The sequence below is a fragment of the Macaca thibetana genome, chromosome 14 (genome assembly GCF_024542745.1).
Source record: "Macaca thibetana thibetana isolate TM-01 chromosome 14, ASM2454274v1, whole genome shotgun sequence".
In the NCBI taxonomy this organism is placed as follows: Eukaryota; Metazoa; Chordata; class Mammalia; order Primates; family Cercopithecidae; genus Macaca; species Macaca thibetana.
In genome coordinates this window covers 6,817,861-6,840,439 of record NC_065591.1, presented here as the reverse complement: position 1 = coordinate 6,840,439, position 22,579 = coordinate 6,817,861, and the positions used below count along the sequence as shown (strand labels likewise).

Here is a 22,579-nt window from a genome sequence, read left to right as displayed (position 1 = left end):
GTGGTCTCCTGGTGCTGCCCTCCCCCTCCAGCCTCGGATCCCATGGTCTCCTGGCCTTGGTGTCTGGGGACAGGGTTTCCATGAGAAGCTACACTGGGGCTGAAGTGAGCTGGGTTGGGCTGGAGTGGGCTGACTGTCCAGAAAGAGGCGAGGGCCGAGCACTTCGTGAGATCTTTTGAGGCTCAGGCCCCCATCCCAACCTGCCTGTGACCTGGATGGCCCTGGGTGCGTGTTGGCCTCTCTGTGCACATCAGTGTCCCCTGTTGAACTGGAAACTGGGCTGGCTGCCCTGTGATGCCAGGCACGGGGTGAGTGGGTGGGAACTGGGCTGGCTGCCCTGTGATGCCAGGCACGGGGTGAGTGGGTTGGGTGCAGGTGGCGTTTATTTTCATGGATTTATACACACTGGAAAAGCCTCTGCGCCCACGCCCACGCCCTCCTCCCTCCCTCTGGCGCTGGGTCCCCTCATATGAAAGGGAAGTAACACCGAGGGGCACACGGAGATGTAGGGTGTGGGGCTGGGGGGGGTCAGCGCTGGGGCCCCAAGTCTGGGTCCCCAGCCTCCCACATGCAGCCCCTCTGGCCCCTCGGCTGTGTCAATAAATAACCCAGGTCCAGGCGTGGTGTGGGCCTCACTCCTCGCTGTCCAGCTTCAGGCTGATGCTCCGCGCCTTGCCCCGTGCCAGGGTGGTGGGTGGTGTTCCTGGGCCCTCACGATCCACCTGGCTTGGACCTCTGGAGCGAAGCAGTTGGCTCTGTTTGCGCAGGAAGTCCACAGGGGCAGCCACACCATAGCTGCTTTTGCCCAAGGCAGCCCTTGGGGGTCCCGAGGAGGCATGCGAGTGCGAGCCCGCTTCCAGCTGGCCCAGATGGGCCACGTAGCCATCTGACAGGAACTGTGGGCAGAGGTGGGCAGCGATGAGGGGGTGCTGGCCAAGGGCCCACATGCTGCCCTCCACAGGCACCTGAGGCAGGCTGGGGGACTGGTGGCAGGCTTGGCACAGCCTAAGCTGAAGCCTTCTCAATAGATAGGACCCCAGGCTGGGGGCCAGGGCACCTCAGCTGTGCTCCTAGCTCTGCCCTTCTCTGGGCCTCAGTCTCCTCATCTGGAAAATGAGGTCTTAGAGGAAACATAACAGCAGCCAATGTTTAGCCAGCGCTTGCTTTGTGCCCAGCCCTGTGCCTGCTGATGTGCAGTAAATGATGTGATCTTCATAAGCCGGCACGGGCAGTGCCATGATCATTTACATTTACAGACGGGAAACCGAGGCTCAGAAATGTCAGAGTGGAAACCCACAGCTGAGTGGAACCAGCGCCCAGGGTCTTGAGCACATTCCAGTGTGGGTTGTCCCCTCTGGCTTGCCTGGCAGCTGGCAGCTCAAGCTGCTCATGGCCCTTGTCCTCAGAGGATCCCAGGTTCCCTGGAGGCCGGTTAGGCCGCCTCACAGCTTCCCCAGAGTCGGTGGTCCCTAAGGCCTGGGACTCAGGCCCCTGCTCCCTGGTGGGGTCCTGTTCCTGGCCTTCACTTGGCCCTCACCTGGCACTGCGCCTGTAGCTTCCGTACCGCACGGCCCACGATGTAGGTCTGGCTTGGGGACAGGCCCAGCGCTGTGTATACAGCCACATCTTTGGGAGACCCATAACCGGCCACGATGTTCAGTTCTACCTGTGGCGGGAGATGCCAATCAGTCGCCCCGGGGCGGAGCCGTGCAGCTGGGGGCGGGGTCTGTTGGACTTCCCCCGATTGTTCTGGGGGTGGGTCCAGGCAGACTGAGGCGAGGACAGGTTCTAGTCCCACGGGGACGGGGCGGGACCAGCTGCATTTCCCTAGTTGCCCCTAAGTACACGGGGCCTCTCAAACGGGGGGGGGGGCATGACCATAGCGGCCACTGCAGTCAGGCAGGGCCTGGGCCGATCGGGTTGGGAACAGATGGGCCTCCGCTGATCCGGGGGTGGAGGGTCAGGGGAAGCAGGGGCAGGGTCAGGACCCGGAGCCTCCGCAGCCGCCGCACCTCTTGCACCAGGCTCTGCAGAAACACTGCCTTCTGGCGCAGCGGGTCGTGGGTGAGGCCATCGCAGAAGGAGACGACGCCATGGGGGAAGTTGTGCTGCGACAGCCAGGCCACCACGCGGTGCTTCTGCATATCCGGCCGGCCTGTGACATACACGATCAGGTAGCCGGAGTCCTGCCAGTGCCTGTGGGGCGGGGGCAGCGGTCAGCTCCGCTGGCCAGGGGTGGGGTGCGGGTCACCCCGGTGAGATGAGTGGTGGTGGCGGTGGCGGCTCCTACCTGACCACATCCACGGCGCCAGCGCGCACCTTGGGGTCGCTGCCCATGATGGAGACGCTGGCGGTGAAGGAGCCGTCGATGCTGAAGACCACGGCCTCCGTGCCGCGGGCCACCACAGTCAGGCAGCATTCGGCGTAGGTGTGGTCGCCCCTGCGGCCCATGGGGCGGGGCGTGAGTGGCGCGGGGCGAGGCCTGGCGGAGCCCTCCCGCAGAGGCCCGGCCAGCTGCGCTCACCTGACCACCATGCGCACAGGGTAGACACCGATGCCCAGGGCGCGCTCTGGGGGAACTGCGAAGGTGAGGCGGCCCGAGCTGTTGGTGACCTCGGTGCCAAAGTGGATCCACTTGCCCGACAGCGGCTGCGTCATGATGTAGACATCCACCTGGAGGGGAGAAGGGGCAGGAGGTCCATGGGGGCCCTGCGTGGAGGACGGCAGAGGCTGGGCTGTCGTCGGGGATGGGTGGGTCTAGGGGCACAACCACCAGGGATCAGGAGCTGTTCCGAGGACAGGAGTTGGGGCCGTGGGACCAGGCGACAGGGCTTCTGGGTCCTGACCTTCTCTCCGGTGAGCGTGACGACGTCCAGGGGCCCATACATGAAGCGCCCGCTCAGCACCTGGGGGCGGCCCTCGCACACTACCGTGTCGCTCGCCCGGTGGTTGGAAGTGACGTTCTGGAGGGAGGAGAGGGCGTGAGTCCGCGGCCAGGAAAGGATGGGGATGCTTGGGGAGAGGAAGCGGGTGAGGATCTAGGCGCAAACACCGGGGTCGGGGCCGGGAGGCGGCAGGGCTTTGAGGGAAAAGGCCAAGTCCAGGGGGCGCACTTTTGTGGACCCCGGCCTGAGAGCCTGGGTGTGGGCCGCGGCTCCAGGGGTAGCGCTGTGACAGGACGGGATGCAGTGAGGCAGGTGCTGACCAGCGCAGATCCAGACCCTAGACCCGAACTAGCCTCAGAGCAGGGGAGGGGGTGGGGAGACCAGCTGTTCGCAGGGGCCGGGCTGGGGCAATGAGGTGGGGCCAGGACCCCAGGGGAGGGGTAGGACTGGGAGAGAGTTGGGTTGGCTAGGGCCCCAGGAAGCGGGGTGCTGGGGGGAGGGACAGGGCCTCTCTGGTGAGGGGGCGTGGGGGCAAGGGGCAGGGCACCTACCCGGATCTTGACCTGCGTGCGTTTTCGCTGCCACTTCTCCCTGGGGAAGGCCGGGCTGTAGATGGACGGCTCCTCGCATTCCGCCAGCTGTGGCCGCTCCTTCTCGATCACCTACGCCGGGACAGGGGGCGAGGCCTCTCTTAGGGGCGGGAGAGCTGCCCCTCCCCCGCCCCACAGCAGCCCATCCCCGTCCCATTCTCATCTCCCATTCCAAATTCCCAGGCCCACCTGGCGCAGGATGAACGCCACCACGTCGGCGGACTCCCAGTAGCTGGCGTGGAAGAGGTGGGGCAGCGTGACGGTGGGAAAGGCGGTGAGCGCCTCGGGGCAGTACAGCGAGTAGTCGATCCGCTTGGTCCCCCACCAGCGCTCCAGGACTGCACGGCCATGGCAGCGAGTCAGGATGGCCTCCTGCCCCACACCCATCTGCCTGGGCGCTGGGTGCTCTTCCCTCCCTCCTTTCCACCCAGCCTGGTCTTTGCCCAGTTCAGGCTGGGTGCTGGGGGAAAGGGTTTCTCAGCTGGGCTTTGGAGGTGGAATACAGGCCTCCCCGACCCCCAGGCTGGACTGCCTAGGCTGGCTGACTTACTCTTAACCACCTCACTGGTGGTGCTGGGGGCGGCTGGCTGGGCTGGGGGCTCAGTGGCCAACTCACTGCCCTTCCAGAAGGCACCGCTAGTAGAAGTGGGTGTCGAGGGCACCAACATCTCCAGTTCCTCCAGAAAGAGACTGGAGTGCGTCTGCAGAGTGTCGGCTGGGGGAGGGAGGGCAAGCTCAGCAGGGGCCGGCCCAGTGGCTCTCCCATCTTCTCACCCAGGGCTTCCCGCACCTCTGCCATCTTCCCTGCGGCCCCTCTGGTCAGGTCCTGGCTGAGGCTGCACTGTGGCATTCTCTCCTCTCAGCTAGCCCAGTGGCCAGCTGCACTTCTGCCAGAATGCCTCTTGCCACTGCCCCAAACACTGCACACCTGTGCCCAGGACAGGCCTGCTTGACCCATACATACCTGGGCACACCCCCCAATACATGCCTGCAGCACACCCCCCAATAGATGCCTGCAGCACACCCACCACAGATGCAGCAGTGCACACACGCTGGCTGCTCGTACGGCAGTGCACCAGAATCATGCTGCCAGGGGGCACCCTCTCTAGCTTGGCTAACCTCCCCCACCCAACTTCTGGGCCCAGGAGGTCAGAGGGTCCTGGGGATCCAGACCATCCCAGGGGGAAGGAGCTCCTGGTCCTGGGAGTGGTGGCCTGAGAGGTTTCCCATTGTGTGGGAGCCTCCTCATGCCTTCTGCTACCTCCTCCCTTCCTGTGGGTGCCCTCCTCCTTCTCCCCTTTATCTTGTCTGGGGGCGTACCCAGCAGCAGGGATGAGCCGTCTCCCAGGGGGAACTTCTGGTAGCGGGGCACAGTCAGTGGGGCGATGGCCTGGAACTTTGGGGCCAGCAGGGGCTCGAGGCGTGAGGCGCAGGGGTCAGCCGCATGGAAGAGGTTATAGATCTGCTCACAGGCTGGGCGCATCTGGGCCACTGGGTACCCAGAAGATAGAGAAAGATTGTGGGGTGGGAGTGTCAGCTGGGCACTCTGGGAAGTAGGGGGTGTGGGAGCAGCACCCTGATGTCCCGTGTGACCCTGAGCCAGCACTTCCCAAACTGCACTCCCTGGGAAGTCAGTAGGGCCCTGCTTAAAGTGAGACAGGAGCGGGGTGCCTTGGCTCATGCCTGGAATCCTAGTACTGTGGGAGGCAGAAGCCGATGGATCACTTGAGGTCAGGAGTTCGAGACCAGCCTGGCCAACATGGTGAAACCCCCATCTCCACTAAAAATACAAAAATTAGCTGGGCTCAGTGGCTCACGCCTGGAATCCCAGCACTGTGGGAGGCAGAGGTGGGTGATTACCTGAGGTCAGGAGTTTGAGACCAGCCTGGCCAACATGGCAAAACCCCATCTCTACTAAAAAAAAATACAAAGATTAGTTGGGCATGGTGGCGGGTGCCTGTAATCCCAGCTGCTTGGGATGCTGAGGCAGGAGAATCACTTGAACCCAGGAGGTTGCAGCGAGCAAGATCAGGCCACTGGCACTCCAGCCTGGGTGACAGAGCGAGACTCCATCTCAAAAAAAAAAAAAAAATGCTGAGAAGAGGGCAGAGGCTTCGATTTGCTGCCATGGTGCCCGCTGGACCCCTTCTAGTGCAGAACATCCCACAGGTGTGAAGCCCCTCCCAGTGGCTTTGGGAGACTCACCCTTGGCGAGTCCCTTCTTTCTGGGCCCCAGGTTCCCCTTCTGTAGCCAGGCCTTTGAATGACTACAGTGGGGAAGTTGCCCGTGCCTCAGGCGAGAGGGAAGGCCAGAGGAGGTGGGGAAAGAAGGGGCAGACAAAGACTAGAGGTGCCCCCACAGCCCCTAGGACTCACCCTCCAGGGCGGGCATCACGGTTTTGCGCAGAGCCAGCACCAGGCCCAGTGGGGAGCCGAAGAGGAAGAAGCCAGAAATCTTGAAGTCAAGGCGGGCAGTGCTGCTGGGGCCGTCAGGCACCTCGGAACTGGCAGCGGGTGGGCAGGAGGCTGTGCTTGCCCGCCGGGGCTCCCCGGTGGAGGTGGTTGCAGGGGCTGCCTGAAGGCTGTGGGGGAGGAGGGATGCTCAGTGTTGCTGCCTCTGTAGTCCATCATGCACCCAGGGTAGGGGTGATGGGGCAGGGACGTCACCTGTTCTGAGAGCCCTCGGGCTCAGGACTGGCCATGTCACTGGGGATGCGCTGGGCAGGCAAGGCTGAAGGTTCTGGGCTGGCCCGACCCAGGCCTTCCACACCATCTGCCAGGGGGTCCCGCACTGGGCCAACCTCCGGAGAGAGCAGCTCATTGTTCTGGATGGAGCAGGGGACAGAAACATCTTCAGTCCTGGGGACCATTCAAATTCCACTTACTTAGAAGTGAGGAGTGAGGCTTGGGGGTTGGGCAGAGAAGAATTCCAGAGAAGACATGAACTGGCGGGGCAGCAGGGGGCCTGCCTGCTGGCAGAGGGGTCGCATTCCAGGGGGCAGAGACCTAGAGACGGAGAGGGCCTTCCCGCTCCTGAGGAGGCTGGGTTTGGCTATACTGACCATGCTCCCACGGCGGCTGCTGCCCCGACTCCCGGTGCCTGCGTTAGCACTGTGGCAGAGTGCATCAAAGCCCAGGATGCCACCAACACCGTCTCCAATCAGCACGACCTGTGTGGGAGCAGGGGCACCATCAGGAGAGGCCTTGTCCTCACCCAGGCCAGGCCACAATGGGGGCTGCAGTGGAGGGCAGCAGATGGACTGTCCCTAACCGCTGACCTGCCCACAGAAGCCAGCGCCCTCAGGTGAGCGCAGGAAGGCTGAGTAGGCCTGGTTGGTGCGGGCAATGACAGTGGCCACGGCTCCCTGGTAGCGGGAAGATGAGGTGGCCAGCAGTGGCAGGGCAGCCAGTGGAATGTGGTCTTGGGAGCGAGACAGGCTGTCACCATCGTGGCTGTAGGGGCTCAGGCTGCAGGAGGAGGAAATGTGGTGGGCGGGTGAAGGGCTTCCAGACCCACTCCTGCCATCCAAGTCCCCTGGGCCTGCTGGCAAGCCCTGGCTCTGTGGGTCCTTTGTGGGGAGTGTTAGCCCCAAGAGGCAACTGAAATGGAGCTATTCTCCAGAACAGGTCCAGCCATGCCAGTGACTGACCCAGGTGTCTGGCTTCCTGACCCCTTTCCCCCTCCCCCTGCCCCAAGGCCTCCCTGATCCTAGGAGTTCCCTGCCCTTCCACCCGTGGCTAGTACTTGGAGACAAGGGCGTAGGCGGCGGCACAGATGGGTGGACAGGGCACCAGTCGCAGCGCCACATGGCCCAAGGCCTCAGGGAAGTGGATGCGGGTGACGGCCTCGAAGGCAGAGCTCAGTGTCTGCACATCTGCCTGCTTAGAGTTGGCGTCTCCAGGGCCTGAGTCCAGGATGTTGCCGCTGTGCAGGATGAGGAAGAGGGCGTGGACTGCGCATGTCTCAGTCCCCAGGTCCCCGGCACCATCCGGGCCCTGGGGGGCACAATGGGGTGCAATGGGTGTCACAGCAGTGGCCAGGCCAGTGAGTAGAAGGAGCTTTGATATGGGGTGGCTGACCATACTCGCCTCTGAGTCCCTGGGTGCTTGGGCCCCATCCTCAATGCCTTTAGCTGCCTCGGCTCCAGGCTCTGTAGGGCAAGGAAGCCAGTGAGAGGGATGGAGAAGACCACTGGGATCCCCTCATCTGGCACTTCAGGCACCCAGTTCTGGCATCTGCCAGTCCCTACCTTCCTCCAAACTTCTCCTCCCACCAACTTTCCCAGGTCAGTTTGCATTTCCAGGCCTTTGCTCCTACTGGTCTTATTGCGGTCAGGGCTGCCTCTCTACACAACGCCTGTTTGCCTGGCAAACTTCTCTAACCCTGCCCTGTCCAATGTAGTAGCCATTAGCCACAAGTGGGTATTTAAATTTATTTATTTATTTATTTTATTTTATTTTATTTTTGAGACGGAGTCTCGCTCTGTCGCCCAGGCTGGAGTGCAGTGGCCGCATCTCAGCTCACTGCAAGCTCCGCCTCCCGGGTCTATGCCATTCTCCTGCCTCAGCCTCCCGAGTAGCTGGGACTACAGGCGCCCGCCACCTCACCCGGCTAGTTTTTTGTATTTTTTAGTAGAGACGGGGTTTCACCGTATTTAGCCAGGCTGGTCTCGATCTCCTGACCTTGTGATCCGCCCGTCTCGGCCTCCCAAAGTGCTGGGATTACAGGCTTGAGCCACCGCGCCCGGCCTGGGTATTTAAATTTAAATGAATTAAAATATAATACATAAAATCTTCAGTTCCTCGGTCACACTAGCCCCATTTTCAGTGCCTGGGAGCCAGTGTGGCTAGTGGCTATCACCTTGGGCAGCATGGACCTAGAAGTTCTGCTAGACAGTGCTGGCCCAAGTCTTCCAAAGCCAGCATAGACATCACCTCTCATGTGAAGCATTCAGGGAATCCAAATTAATTCCTTCATTCTTTGTGTTGTGTCTGAATCGTGACTACATTCTAATCATCCATCCATCCATCCACCCACCCACCCACCCATCCATCCATCCATCCATCTATCCATCCATCCATTCAACCATCCATCCATCCATCCACCCACCTACCCACCCGCCCATCCATCCATCCATCCACCCGCCCACCCATCCATCCACCCACCCACTCACCCAACCACCCATTCATCCATTTATCCACTTATCCATCCATCCATCCTTCATTATTCATCTGTGTATTTAATGAGCACCTCTTCAGATTGCCTCTCATCTTAAGATGCCATTAAACTTATGACCTGCTGTACATGGGTGCTGGGGGCCGGTGTCCTAGCTGGGATCTTTACCTGGCGTTCCCTCTGCCTCCATTGGGGAGGCAAAGGCGTCGATGAAGTCATTGGAGTTCCACTTGGTCATCTCCTTGGGGAAGACCTCCTCACTGTCCGAGAAGCCTTCTGAGGGGACAGAGGGCTGTGTCATGGGGTGGGAGGAGCTGCTCGGGGACATCCCCACTCCCAAAAAGGGCCTCGGTGCTGACCGTGGGCATCAAAGAACTCTTCCTCGGAGCTGTTCTCGGAGTCTCGGGCAATGTTCTGCATGCGCCACTCGGACAAGCTCTGGGGAGACACAGCCCCTGCCGGGCCGGCTCAGCCTCAGCCTGGGAGCCCAGCGGGGAGGGTTGCTCCTCCCATCCCTGTGTCCCAGCCTCACCTCCATGTTGGGATGAGTAGGAGGAACGGGAGGATGAGGACCACTGCTTCCCAAAGCTGGCATCGGGGGAGGCATCTGGGCCAGGGGGGGCCTCAGGCCCATCGGGGGTGCCAGTGTTGCTAGCCCCAGACCGGGCCTCGGTGCTTGGTTTCCCGGGGGGCTGGGCCTCAGACCCCTCACTGCCTGTGTTGCACTTGGCCATGCGCTGGGCCAGCATGCGAGCAGTCTCCTCTTCCAGTGCCCGAATGTCAGCCATGCTCAGTTCTGTCCACTCATCCTGCCAGCACCAGGCCTGGCGGTGGGCCCGCAGCATCACCCGACGTAGACCTGCAGGTGCCCAGGCATCGGAACTGTCCCCTCCCACTGCTTCCCTGGCACTGCCGCCACATGCCCAGCCTTGAGGTTGGGTAATGGCTCCCCTGGGGACACCACCCACCCAGAGCCACAAAGTAGGGCAGGGCCAGTGCAGTCCAGGAATGGGAGTGGAAAGTGGGGCATTTGTCTTCCTGCCTGACTCCCCTCCGCCCACTGCCCTTCCTGTCTCTCTGCACACCGTAACTCTCAGCACCGTCCCCGCCCCATCACTCCAGAAGCAGGGACCGATGCTTGTTCTTGCCTTTGGCTGGCTTCCTGCTGACTTCTGAGGAATTAACAGTTAATTAAGCGTTTAACAGTTAATGAAATTGTTGATGGTTAATGAAGGTGTTAATAGTTAATGGAAGTGTTGGCACTCAATGACGGTTGTAGCGAAAGATGATACCCATTCTGGGATATTTTTATCTTAAGCAGAAGAATAAAGTTAGAAACTCTTAAATATCTAGGAAATAAGGTAATGATGGTTGAATGATAATTATAAACTTCTGTGAGGAGATATATCAGAATCTTAGTAGTGGCTCTATGTGGGTGATTTTAATTTTCTTATTTGTGCTTTTTGGTATTTTTCCAAATGCAAGATACGGAGTCCTCATTATTCTATAAGCTGAATTTCCTCACCTGTAAAATGGGAATAATCATCGTCATTACCTGGTGGGGTGTTGTGGGTGTTAAGGGAGATCTTGCACAGAAAGTAATTAGCAAAGGGTCTGTGTGTTGCTCTCACTGTCAGTATTAGCTCTTCATATCTGACTCAACCTCCTCCTAATTTACTGAAGAGACATTTAAAGTGCAGAGATGGCCAGCGCCTTGCTGGAGGAACCATGGGTCAGTAGTGGGACAGAAGCCAGGCCGCTGGTCTCCCCAACTAGGGATCATCCCTCTGTGTGCAGATGACCTGGGCACTGAGGCAGGGCTAAGCTGCAGGCGTGGTGGGGTCAGGTTGAGGGGAGGTGTGGAACTGGGGCTCCTGAACACCAGGGCCAAAGGCTGGAACACTAGAAACTGGGAGTGGAGGGGGGAAATCCCAGAGAGAATGACATCAGAGTCACAGCCTCAGCCTGCACTCCTTAGCATGCTGCCAGTTAGAGCAGGTGACCTTCCTGAGCATCTCTAAGTCTCACCCAGCTCATAGGATGATGGAGAATCTTAGAATCTTAATGGAAGCAGCAGCATTTCTGAAAGTCAGAGTCAGCATGGACCTTGTAGCTCATATTACCAGCTTCCTGCTCTGTGGATGCCTGGCTAGGCTGTGCGGCCACCTCTGCCCTAGTGCTCCCCGCCTCAGCTGGAAATGATGGCTTTCTGCTTCTGTGTCCCCAGTGGATGGGAGCATCCCTGGCCCTAAACATGGGCATGCTGGGTAAGCAGGACCTCCCGCGGCTGGGTGCTCACCTACATCGTGGATGAACTGCTCGATCTTGGCTTGCATGCCCCAGTAGCGGAACTCAACCTTGCACAGCTTATAGGCACACATAAGGGGCCCCGTCTGCGCCGCCGTCCGTGCCCAGTCATCAGCCAGTGGCCCTCGGCCCGTCTTGACCGAGCGGTACAGCCGGGGGTCCTCTTCTGCTTTGTACTCGCCTGGGGCCACTGCATCCCGCACGATGTCAATGGTGTCTGAGGGAGTTCAGCAAGTATTGAGCAGTGCCAGCCCCTTTGAGCCCCTGCTCCTGGCACCCTCTTGGGACTGGGTGACAGTTCCTATCCTTTTGCAGATAGGACATGAGGCTTGGAGAGGGCTGGGACTTCTCAGAGGCTGCCCACTGAGGCAGCCAGGAGACTGAGAGGGGCGCCAGGGTCCCTCCATAGCTCCAGGCCTCACCCAGGATGCGCTGTCTCCTCTCGGCCCCACTCAGGTTGAAGACGTTTGGCTGCTGCCCCCCATCAGGCAAGTAATAGGTCTCGATTTCAATGGAGAATTTCTCCACGAAAGGGCAGGTGTACCTGGGCAGAAGGCATGGGTGAGGCTCACTGCCGTACCCACCAGGGCTGCTCCCCTCCTGGCCCCGGACCATGCCCACTTCACCCACTCACCGGGTTCGGGTGTAGGGGTAGGCATTCCAGGATTCCTCTTCTACCTGCAGGGCAGCCTTGGGCAGCAGTGCCCGGAACCAGCCTGGGATGTGGGAGCCCACGTGGTACACCTTGTGTGTGTACTGCCCGCTGCCCCCGGGCCCATCTGTGTAGGGCCGGTTGGCCAGGATCTCCACGCCGCTGCCCTCACCACTAGACTCCTCCCGGCTCTTTTTCTGTGGCCCAAGGGAGAGCAGAATAGGGAGCTCAGCCCCAGCTTAGCATCTGGGATCCCCAGCTTAGGCTGGTGTTCTGCGCAGTTCTGGGGCCCTGGTCCCAGTCTTTTCAACTCCCTGAAACCAGACACTGCCCCACCGAAGCTCCCTGGGATCGGAATCAGATGCAGCCCAGCCCTGCATGGGGTCTGCAACCCAGCACTCAATTCAGTCATTCAAGTATTCATTGAGTGTCTGCTCCACCCCAGGCAGTGTTTGGGATTCTATCAATTGAGATATATTGATGAATAGAACAAAGACCCCTGCCCTCATGGAGCTTACATTCTAGTGGAAGAAGACAGACAAAAGGAAAAAGCAAATTATATGGTGTGTTAGAAGGCGCTAAGTGTTATGGGAAAAGAAAGCCTACAGTAGGGTACAGGTGATCAGGGTTGGGGGCAGCAGTTTTGATCTGATAGTCAGGGAAGCCTTGCTAAGAACATAAAGTGACCATGGCTTGAACATGACTTTAAGGAGGTGAGGTGGGAGGAGGTGCTCAAGGCAGGGGGAAGCCAGTGCAGCCCCGAGGTGGGAGTGTACTGGATGTGCTGGCAGGTGGCAAGGAGGCCAGGGTGGCTGGCAAGGAAGAAGGGACAAAGAGAGGAAAAGGGGACCCTGGCCCCCTCCCTCTCTGGGAGGCCCAGGCCACCTCCCAATCCCAGCTCCTGCCACACCCCTCACAGCTTGAGAGCCCCCAGATCCTGCCTTCTATCGCTCTGGGGCTCAGATGGCCCTTTCAACCCCGAGGCAGGGTCCGGGCCCTCTTGCTTTATGAGACTCTGGTCCTGCTGTGCTGGGGAGAGATCTGGAGCAGACTCCCCGGGGCCCTGCACCAACCCGGCCACTGCTGAGGGCCTGCCCTGGCCAACTCTTCTCACTGCCCTACCCGAGAGCCCCCTCGCCCTCCGATCCTTGCTGCCCTGTCCCTGCTCCAGGTTTGGCGCCTGGTCCTCACCCCATCTCCCTGACCTCCAGGGGTGGCCAAGACTCTGTACCTCTCCAGACCCCCTCCCGCCCTCCTCGGCCGCGGAGGCCCCCCTCCTCATTCTTGCCGCCTCCTGGGCGCTTTTTCCTTCCCCGATGGGATTACCGATCCTGAGGAGGATTACAGGAGATCAGAGAAGGGCTGGGCACTTAGCGGGTGAGAAGCACCACTCGGCTCTCCTGCCCCTCTCCCCACAGCCCTTCCCCATCCCCACATCCGAAGGGGGCCTCTCTTGCCTCCTCCGGGCTCCCAGCCGGTCCCAGCCCCGTGGCAGGGCTGGCGGGGTTGGCGGGGCTCCACCCCTTGCCCGGGTGCCCTCTCCCTGCCGCCCTCACCTGGATCATGTAGAGCTGGGCCACCTGGTACTCGTCCAGGCTCATGGGCAGCAGAATGTGGTATTCCTTGATGAGCATCCTGAAGGCGCCCGGCGGGCCGCGCGCGGCCTCCGCTCCTCCTGGCGCAGGGCACGGCGCGGCAGTCAGTGCGGGGAGGCTGCGCGCGGCCCCGAGCCCTGCGCGCCGGCCGAGGTGCTCAGGCCACGGGACCCCATGCCCGGGCCCACCGCGGGGGAAGCAGAGGCGAGCCCAGCGCCGCCGCCCGCGCTGCCGGGGCCCGGAACAGCAGCTAGGCTGAGCGCTGACCTCTTTTCCGCGCAGCCCCCGCCCCCCGCCCGCCCGTCGCCATGGCAACCGCGCGCTGACGCGGGCCCCCCGGAGCGCCAGGCTCCGGCCGGCGGGCGGGAGGGCCACCTTGCCTCTCCCGCTGCGACCGCGTCCTAACCCCGGGAAAGGGCATCTCTCGGGGGCGCGCCCTCCGAAGCCCCGGGGCCCCTCCTTCCGGGCCCGCCTTCCGCGACCGGCCCCTTGGGGACCCGCCCCCTGCATCCCTTTACCGGAGTCAGCGGGGTCCCAGGTCCCCCACTCTCAGACGTCCACCTAGAGCTTTGTTCCCCGAGTGTCTCTGCGCCGAATGGCCCCATGCGCCCAGCATCTCTGCCAGGGTTCCCCATGCCCTGCACCAGAACCTACCTTCGGGGACTAGGAATCCCCTCCGCCCTCCAGATCTGCCTTCTTCACCATGCAGGGCAGCCGGGTCCTCGACCTCCCCCTCCCAGCATCCTTCCTGGACCCCCGGCCCTCGCTGGCTCTCCACGCGCCTAGGCAGCCACCCCGTCCTCTTCTGGGGGGGTGAGCCCTCCTCAGGCTGAGGCCAGAGTGGCTCCACTTGGTATCCCACGGGCCCTGGCCCTGGAGACCCGCTCCGCCCACCTGCGCCCCAGACTGGCACCGAGGTTCCGCTGCAGGCACCCCTCCATCCCCCACTCGCACCCCGCGAGCAAGCGAGAGGCCCCGTTGTCCCCACTTCCCTCTGCTCGCCGGCGTCCCGGTCCCCTGCCGCGCTCTCGGCCCGCCTGCCGACGTCCCGGCTCACCTCTAGCTTGAGGCGGGCGCCCCTCACCCAGCCCGGGCAGGGCCGGCCGGCCCGTGGGTCGGAGCCCGGAGCGCCCCCAGCCCCGGCCTTGGGTTCCAGCGGTGGCCGGACCCTCCCGAGGCGCAGTGCCGGCCCATGGCCCCGACCTTCCTCTCGATCCGCCCGCCGGCGCCCCTGCCGTCCCTCCCCGCAGCCCGCCGCGTCACTGCGGCCGCCCCGCCCCTTTCCTGGGCCCGGCTGGCCCTCCCCACCCCGGCGGGGTCCGGGCAGCCCCGCCTGCAGCGGAGGAGGCAGGGAGGCAGGCCCCTGCCTTCCTTCCCCCGGGCAGTGGGAAAGAGGCCATTGCCTAAATTCTGGCACTTCTTAGTCCCTCCGTGCTGACTGGGGTCCCCAAAGACTCTTAGTTCCTATCTCCACCCTAGCCCAGCCCTCCTGTGTACAGTGACAAGGTGGAGTTTGATAAAGGAGGTCCCAGGCCCACTCTCCTCTTCTCACCCAGTCCTTAGATTTGGGACCCAGGGTAGAGGAAATGCCTCCCCACCAGTCTAGCCAGAAGCTGGCGGCTCTGACGTGCCTCCACCTAGGGCTGGGCTCCAGGGCCCCAGGCCTCTATGGTCACCCAGCTACACGCCCAGGCAGAAGCGGGTTGTCACTCTGAGTGGCTGGGCTAGTCCCTGCATGGGGCCACAAAGCCTCCCCCACCTCTGCCTTCCGGGTCCACAAGTCTGGTCACCCAGCCACCCGGAGTCTGGGCAAAGGCCTCATGAGGCACCGCAAGGCTGGGCTCATGGGATCCCACCCAGCCTGCTACAAGGTGCTGGGGTAGTGACAGCAGCACCCGGCCAGCCCCTCCCCTTGACTGTGAGGCCAAGGGCTGGAAGCAGCAGTGCCCGTTCTCTCTGAGGAGTCAGAGACCTTCAGGGCTGATTCAGAGGCTGGGGTGTTGTCAGGGCATTAGGGCGTTTGAGGGAGTGGCTTACGTGAACTGGCATTTCCATGCTGCCAGGCATCACCGCCAATCCAGAGGAAGCGCCCTCCAGGCCCAGGCTGCCCATAGCGCCAAGGGCTGTGGAAGCAGCCAGGCCCTGTGCTGCCCCCTGGTGGCACCACAGGAAGGCTCAGGGCTCTCAGCGCCACGGCTGGGGCGGAGAGGGCCCGGTTCCCACCTGAGGCTGATGGCCCACAGAGGCAAGTCAAACCCTGTTTAGTCACACCCTCCCCACTCCTAGTCTCCTCTTCCCCTTTCTCTGCCTGGCCCACCCAGGCTTAGCTGAAGAACCAGACCCAGAAAGGCTCAGAGCTGAGAGCACAACTCCAAATCATCTTTTATTAATATAAAAAGGGCATATTTAGCAAAAGACACACAGATAAAAGAGTCACTATGGCTCAGGACACAAGGCAGTGAGGTGCCAGGCCTGAGCCCCTGCTGGGGGAGAAGGAGGCTCGGGACAAAGTAGGAGAAGGGCTGGGAAGGGCTGAGCGGTGGGGACCACAGAAAGTTCCGGTGGGCAACACTGTTGGCAGGTCATGGGTGGGACTCATGGGGACCTCGCTGCTAACTCTTGTTGTGGGGGGATGTCCTTAGTGCTGCCACCTGGAGTGAGAGCCGCTCCTTGGTTCCTGGAGGGGACCCACCAAGAGACACAGGACAGGAAGCCCAGGATGGTTAGTGCAACTCGGGATGAAGGCCAGGGAGAAGCGGGTGCTCTGCAGTGGCCGGGAAAGGTCCAGACGCTGAGGCCGGGGCGCTTCCTGTTACGTGCGGGCGTTCCGCTCTGTCTCTGCCAGGCACTCTCTGACTAGGGCCCGAGCATGGATGATACCTGGTGGTGGGGTGGGGTCTCAGCAACCCTCCACAGCCCCACCCACTGCCCTCCAGAGGAGGACCCCTGCCTCCCCACTCCCTTTCCCCTTTCAGCAAGAGAAATTCCAAACTAATGACGGCTAGATGAGATTAGAGGTTTGGTTAATCCTCAAGGTTGCCCTGTAGAAGTACAAATTCCCAGGCTCTTCCCTGGAAATGGACGCAATTTCAATTCGATTCAAAACACCTCTCTGGGTAGTAATACTGGCCCTCTCTAGGCTTGGCTCAGGTGGCCTCCGGATGTCTTTCTTTCCCTAATGGAAGATAGTCCAGTGTCGGTTTCCTAAGCAGGGCGGCCTGGCCTCACTTACCTCTCTTCAGGCGCTCCATGGCGCTCTTGCTGCCAGCATATGTGGGCCGGATCTCTTTGCCCATCTCCTCTATGACTGACAGCAGGTCCGTGTAGGTGCTCTGGGAGCCCTGGGCGCCGGGTGGCTTCATCGCCTATGTCAAAAGAGAACAAGGCAGTGAGCTCAGGCACCTGGCGGGGAGGGGGACTCCAGTCCCCATCCATAAGCAAGCCTTTGGCCCCACTCACCTGCACGTAGCCCATGGAAGGCGGTCCAAAGTCGTTAAACAGCGGTCTAAAAGGAGCGGCGGCTCCTGGCACTGAGCCCGACGGCGACGGGACGCTTCCTGCAGCAACAGGCGCGAGTAAGAGGTCAGCGCGGGGCAGGGACGCCGCCTCCCAGCTTTTCCAAGCCCAGGACCGGGTTCGCCCGATTCCCTCCAAAGGATGCTTCATTCCAGGCTGATCAACTTCAGGGACAAATCCCTCCCACTGCGCTCCACCTACAAGCCCTTACGTGACCACGCCCACTTCACAGGCCAGCAAACTGAGGCTCAGCGAGGGTAGGCGGCAAGCCCAGTATTGCAGAACTCAGGCCGTCTTCTCTTCGAGACCTCGACCGCCCGGCAGGCAAGCAGGGGTGGAGCTGGATCCTCACCTGTAGGGACCGGGGTGCCCGGCCCAGGGGTGCTGGAGCCAGGGGTGCTGCTGGGGGCAGGGGCGATGGGTTTGTAGGACATCCCCAACTCCTGGGCGCGGCGGACGCCAGCCGGCCGCTCCTCGGGGGTTGGCTGCCGGGCCGCTCAGCCGCGCTCTGATTGGCAAGCGGGCTGCACGCCCCTGGTAAATAGAGGTCTGGCCGGAAGGGCGAGCGGGCACGAATGCTCCCTCACTCCCGATTGGTGGGCGAAGATGTCACTCGAGCCTCCTTATTGGCCGAGACCTGCCCCAGCAGGTCGCAACCGCCGCCGATTGGCCTCCGCCTTCCGGACCTCGCACCTGTCTGCTCCGGATTGGGCGGTGGCCACCGCCCTCCGCAATTGGCGAGTTCGCGGCCCGGGCCGGCGCGCTTTCAATCCGATTAGTCCCCAGGCCCTAGAGGCGGGGCCTCGGGAACCCGGACCCGGGGCTGGGCCGCCGGTTCGCGCCGAGGGGGTCTTCCCGGGCGCGGGCGCCACCCTCGCGCCTCACTAGCGCTGCTTCAGACGTCTGCTCCGCTCTGCCCAGTTTCGGCCCAGCAGGGGTTGCTGTCGCCGCTGCCGTGGCCGCTGTCACCGCTGCCGTGCGCGCTTCTCCGCTCCGGGGGCCGAAGGACGCAGGGCTTTGACGTCCCGAGCCCCGCGCCCCACCCCGTGCGCTTTTACGTCACCTTTCACCGGTTCAACACCCTCTCCCCGATCTGCGCATGCGCCCGCCCGAGGCCTGCGTTTGTTCCCATGGCAACGGGCCCTTCATCTATGCCGCCGCGCACCGTTCTTCCTGCGGCTTGGCTTGTCCTCAGGTCCAAGGGCGACCTCAAGGACCCCTTTGCCCTCACCCCCAAGGCCCCGCGCCGCTGCCTCAGTTAGTGATAATGGCCGTAGGGCAAACAGGGATTACTTGTGTGCCGGGCCCCGGACCAAATTGGTCAAGAGCACAGACTGGAGCCAACCGCCTGGGTTCGAATCTCAGTACCACCCCCACTAGCGATTTCCCCCAGGCAAGTTTCTCACCTCAGTATGCCTCAGTTTCCCCATCCGTAAAATGGGGAAAATGACAATCTCATTGGGTTGTGTGGATTAAATGAATAGTCATAAAGAGCTTCCTGTCCCACTCCAGGGCCCCCATACCTTTCCACTCCACCACTCAGACCCCTCCCGTCAAATCTCATTCGCCATAAACTTAGACCTCAGACCCTCCTCCACTCACTAACCCTTTCTCCCAGGCTCCTTCCCCAAACTCAGACTTCTCTGGCCTTGTGTACCTTCATGCTCCCAGCTTTGTAGATCTTCATCTCCAGGACAGTCATTCATTCATTCATTCATTCATTCATTCATTCATCCATCCATCCAACAAACATGTTCTGGCCCGGCGCGGTGGCTCACGCCTGTAATCCCAGCACTCTGAGAGGCCGAGGCAGGCTGATCACGAGGTCAAGAGTTCGTGATCGAACATGGTGAAACCCCTGTCTCTACTAAAAATACAAAAATTATCTGGGCGTGGTGGTGGGCACCTGTAATCCCAGCTATTCGGGAGGCTGAGGCAGGAGAATCGTTCAAACAGAAGTTGCAATGAGCCGAGATCGTGCCATTGCACTCCAGCCTGGGTGACAGGGCAAGTCTCCGTCTCAAACAAAAACAAAAACAAAACAAAACCCAAGAAACCACACAAAAACCATGTTCTGACTCCCTCCTCCATCTCATGCTTTGTACTGAACCCTGAGGTTAAAGAAATGAACAGGCCATGGCCTCTGTACTCAAGGAGGCCTTATTCTCTGAGACAGTGAAGCAACATCTTCCTTACATTGCAGTAAGTCAGTGGCCACAAGGGAGAACGGGACAGGGTTCATTGGAACTTAGAGGAAGGGCCTGCCGGGTGGCATCACAGAAATATCTCCAGAGCAGGTGGCATTCGAGTAGGTGAGGGTGGAAGCAGAGACCGAGGGGACACTCCAGGTAGAAGGACTGGCATGTGCAAAATCTTAGGAAATGGGAGAGCACAACATGTGCTTGAGAACCAGCCTTTTTCTTTCCTTTTTTTTCTGCCGGAGAGTTCACTGGGAAGTGGAGGTGGAGCCGTGGACATAACCGCAGGGGCAGGAAGGGCACCTTAGGTGACCTGGATGTAAGGAAGCTGAGTTGACCACGGAGTCCAGTGCTTCCCTAACTCCAGCCATTAGGAAAACTCCATCAGTTTTGCCATCTATTTAACATTTCCTTTTAATTAATTCACTTTTAAAAATCTTAAATGGAAAGGAAAAGGAATAATGTCCATTTAATCGTGTGCTCACTATTTATAGTTTTCTAATACATATTCAAACTGAACTACTGTTGAAAAGGTGTTGATTAGGTCACCCAAGGACTTCTGCTCCTACCGGTGGCACTGAGGGTGCGCGCCAGAGAAATCTGCTGTGGATAGTAGGTGAAGAGGAGACACTGAAAGTTACACCTTCTTTGGGAACCACCAAGCCCCAACTCCCTCTGTTACAGGAAATGGGTCTGGATCCATATCCCACTAGAGGGTTCTTGGATCTTGCACAAGAAATAATTTAGGGGCCGGGCGCGGTGGCTCAAGCCTGTAATCCCAGCACTTTGGGAGGCCGAGACGGGCGGATCAAGAGGCCGGGAGATCGAGACCATCCTAACATGGTGAAACCCCGTCTCTACTAAAAAAATACAAAAAACTAGCCGGGCGAGGTGGCGGGCGCCTGTAGTCCCAGCTACTCGGGAGGCTGAGGCAGGAGAATGGCGTGAACCCGGGAGGCGGAGCTTGCAGTGAGCTGAGATCTGGCCACTGCGCTCCAGCCTGGGCGACAGAGCGAGACTCCGCCTCTAAAAAAAAAAAAAAAAAAGAAATAATTTAGGGCGAGTCCACAGAGTAAAGTGAAAACAAGTTTATTAAGAAAGTAAAGGAATAAAAGAATGGCTACTCCATAGACAGAGCAGCCCTAAGGGCTACTGGTTGCCCATTTTTTCTGATTATTTCTTGATGATATGCTAAACAAGGGATGGATTATTCATGCCTCCCCTTTTTAGATCATATAGGGTAACTTCCTGACATTGCCATGGCATCAGTTTACAGATGGGAGTGTAGCAGCGAGGACGACCAGAGGTCACTCTCATCACCATCTTGGTTTTGGTGGGTTTTAGCTGGCCTCTTTACTGCAACCTATTTTATCAGCACGGTATTTATGACCTGTGTCTTGTGCTGACCTCCTGTCTCATCCTATGACTTAGAATACCTTAACCATCTGCAGCGCAGTAGGTCTCAGCCTCATTTTACCCAGCTCCTATTCAAGATGGAGTTGCTCTGGTTCAAACGCCTCTGACATTTCCACACCTTAGACCTTCCTACTTTCTCCACTGCCCATCATATTAGTCACTGCAGCCTTGACCTCCTGGGCTCAAACAATCCTCTTGCCTCAACCTCTCAAAGCGCTGGGATTACAGGCAAGAGCCACTGGCCTAATTCCACAAACAAAACAAAATGCCATAGACTGGGTGGCTTAAACAACTAAAATTTATTTTCTCATGGTTCTGGAGGCTGCAAGTTTGAGATCAGGATGCTAGCACAGTTGGTTTCTGGTGAGGGCTCTCTTCCTGGCTTGTAAATAGCCACCTTCTGGCTCTGTCTTCATATGTGCTCCTTGGTGCAGAGAGAAAGAACAAGCTTTCTAATATCTCTTCTTATAAGTGCATCAATCCTGGAAGCTGGGCAGGAGGTGCAAGACTGTAATCTCAGCTAATTGGGAGACTCACATGGAAGACTTGATTGAGCCTAGGAGTTTGAGTCCAGCCTGGGCAACATAGTGAGATCCCACATCTAAAAAACAGAAGGGCCAGGCTTGGTGGCTAACTCCTGTAATCCTAGCACACTGGGAAGCTGAGGTGGGAGGATTGCTTCAAGACCAGCCTGGGCAACATAGTGAGACCCTGTCTCTACAAAAAATACAAAAATTAGCTGGGTGTGCTGGCAGATGCCTGTAGTCCCAGTTACTTGGGAGGCTGTGGTGGGAGGATCACTTGAGCCCAGGAGGTTGAGGCTGCAGTGAGCCTTGATTGTGCAACTGTACTCCAGCCTGGGCAACAGAGCAAGACCCTAGCTCAAAAAAAAAAAAAGTGAAAAAACGAAAAAAAAGGACACTAATCCTATCAAATCAGAGCCCTACCCTTATGGCCTCATTTAACCTGAATTACTTCCTTAGAGGCCTATCTCCAAACACAGCCACACTAGGAGTTAGGCTTCAGCATATGAATTTTGGGGAGACACAAACATTTAGTCCATAACACCTATGTTTGGGGGAAGGGATTTGCTTGGGAGGTGCCTGAGGAGTTTAATCTTGAATTTATTTATTTATTTATTTATTTTTGAGACAGGGTCTTACCCTGTCACCCAGGTTTGAGTGCAGTGGTGCAAACATGGCTCACTGCAGTCTTGACCTCCTGGGCTCAAGGAATCCTCCTGCCTCAGCCTCCCAAAGTGCTGGGATTATAGGCGGGAGCCACTGGCTTGGCCCTACAGCAGGTTCAGATGTCCCTCCTCCTTGGAGCAGTGGGCTATGGCAGGAGGGGCACAGAGTTCTCTGAGAGGGGTGGGTGGTAACAACTGTGGCCTATCTTAGAGAGAGGACTCTGTCTAACTCGAGGGAAGGTAGCACAGGTTCCTTGGTACAACGCTTCAGGGGCTCCCCTCTGGTCTCAGCCCTCAGACCCAGAGCTCATCCCCTGGATTTTGCAGCCTTTAACCATTGCAACCTCCAAATCAGAAGTTGCAAAGTGGGGCCCACCCATCTATGGGCTAAATTCAGCCCATAGATGGGCTCTCGTTGGCTTGCCTAGTGAATTAAAACTTCATTTTAGTGACCAGCATTGTATTTCTATACAATCCTTTCAACTTTTTTCGTATGTTTGAAAGTTTTTTATTTTGAGACGGTAGACTTGCTGTGTCGCCCAGGCTAGAGTGTAGTGCCTTGATCTCGGCTTACTGCAACCTCTGCCCCCTTGGGTTCAAGCGATTCTTGTGCTTCAGCCTCCGGAGTAGCTGGGACTACAGGCGTGTGCCACTACACCTGGCTAATTTTTGTATTTTTAGTAGAGATGGGGTTCGCCATGTTGGCCAGGATAGTCTTGAACTCCTGACCTCAGGTGATCCACCTGCCTTGGCTTCCAAAGTGTTGGGATTACAGGCGTGAGCCATGGCGACCAGCCAATTTATTTATTTATTTAGAGACGGAGTCTTGCTCTGTCACCCAGGCTGGAGTGCAGTGGCGAGATCTCGGCTCCCTACAACCTCAACCACCTGGGTTCAAGCGATTCACTTGCCTCAGCCCCCCGAGTAGCTGGGATTACAGGTGTGCACCACCACGCCTGGCTAATTTTTTTGTATTTTTAGTAGAGTCAGGTTTTCACCATGTTGGCCAGGCTGGTCTGGAACTCCTGATCTCAAGTGATCCACCCGCCTTGGCC

The 22,579-nt window shown here is 59.3% G+C and overlaps 3 protein-coding genes across 31 annotated transcripts in view; 1 reads left to right on the top strand and 2 right to left on the bottom strand.

The window, feature by feature from the left end:
- LOC126935360 (glutathione S-transferase P) overlaps nucleotides 1-22,579 on the top strand; it is a 175,241-nt gene that overhangs the window by 74,428 nt on the left and 78,234 nt on the right. The window contains exon 1 of one of the 27 annotated variants that reach the window (XM_050756695.1): nucleotides 66-69. The exons of 18 other annotated variants lie outside the window; for them this stretch is intronic. The gene's annotated coding sequence lies outside the window, so the exon portion shown is untranslated. Of the gene's footprint in view, nucleotides 1-65; nucleotides 70-522; nucleotides 528-2,472; nucleotides 2,479-3,420; nucleotides 3,425-4,193; nucleotides 4,198-6,435; nucleotides 6,440-10,573; nucleotides 10,578-17,084; nucleotides 17,089-21,891; nucleotides 21,896-22,579 lie in introns of those variants that run through there. 8 more of the 27 variants (XM_050756689.1, XM_050756698.1, XM_050756692.1 and 5 more) reach the window with 8 other exon arrangements.
- On the bottom strand, nucleotides 368-14,461 carry PITPNM1 (phosphatidylinositol transfer protein membrane associated 1). Of its 3 annotated transcripts, none has more exons than XM_050756575.1 (24): nucleotides 14,263-14,461; nucleotides 13,167-13,285; nucleotides 11,593-11,807; nucleotides 11,381-11,502; nucleotides 10,951-11,175; nucleotides 9,184-9,510; nucleotides 9,011-9,106; nucleotides 8,820-8,927; nucleotides 7,565-7,626; nucleotides 7,221-7,471; nucleotides 6,754-6,943; nucleotides 6,538-6,645; nucleotides 6,143-6,300; nucleotides 5,852-6,057; nucleotides 4,796-4,966; nucleotides 4,026-4,190; nucleotides 3,665-3,813; nucleotides 3,437-3,547; nucleotides 2,847-2,963; nucleotides 2,525-2,673; nucleotides 2,291-2,440; nucleotides 2,013-2,196; nucleotides 1,538-1,666; nucleotides 368-896 (listed from the first exon to the last, which is right to left on the bottom strand). In XM_050756575.1, the coding sequence occupies exons 2-24, from the start codon at nucleotides 13,242-13,244 to the stop codon at nucleotides 633-635; spliced, it is 3,735 nt and encodes a 1,244-aa protein (XP_050612532.1). In that variant the 5' UTR covers nucleotides 13,245-13,285; nucleotides 14,263-14,461; the 3' UTR covers nucleotides 368-632. The 3 variants fall into 3 exon arrangements, with proteins under 3 accessions (XP_050612532.1, XP_050612533.1, XP_050612534.1); XM_050756576.1 differs by having other exon boundaries at nucleotides 8,820-8,924; XM_050756577.1 differs by lacking the exon at nucleotides 13,167-13,285 and having other exon boundaries at nucleotides 14,263-14,433.
- Nucleotides 15,564-17,202, bottom strand: CDK2AP2 (cyclin dependent kinase 2 associated protein 2). Its single transcript, XM_050756830.1, has 4 exons — nucleotides 17,074-17,202; nucleotides 16,665-16,762; nucleotides 16,438-16,570; nucleotides 15,564-16,085 (listed from the first exon to the last, which is right to left on the bottom strand). Exons 1-4 carry the CDS (start codon nucleotides 17,153-17,155, stop codon nucleotides 16,018-16,020), a joined length of 381 nt encoding a protein of 126 aa, XP_050612787.1. The 5' UTR covers nucleotides 17,156-17,202; the 3' UTR covers nucleotides 15,564-16,017.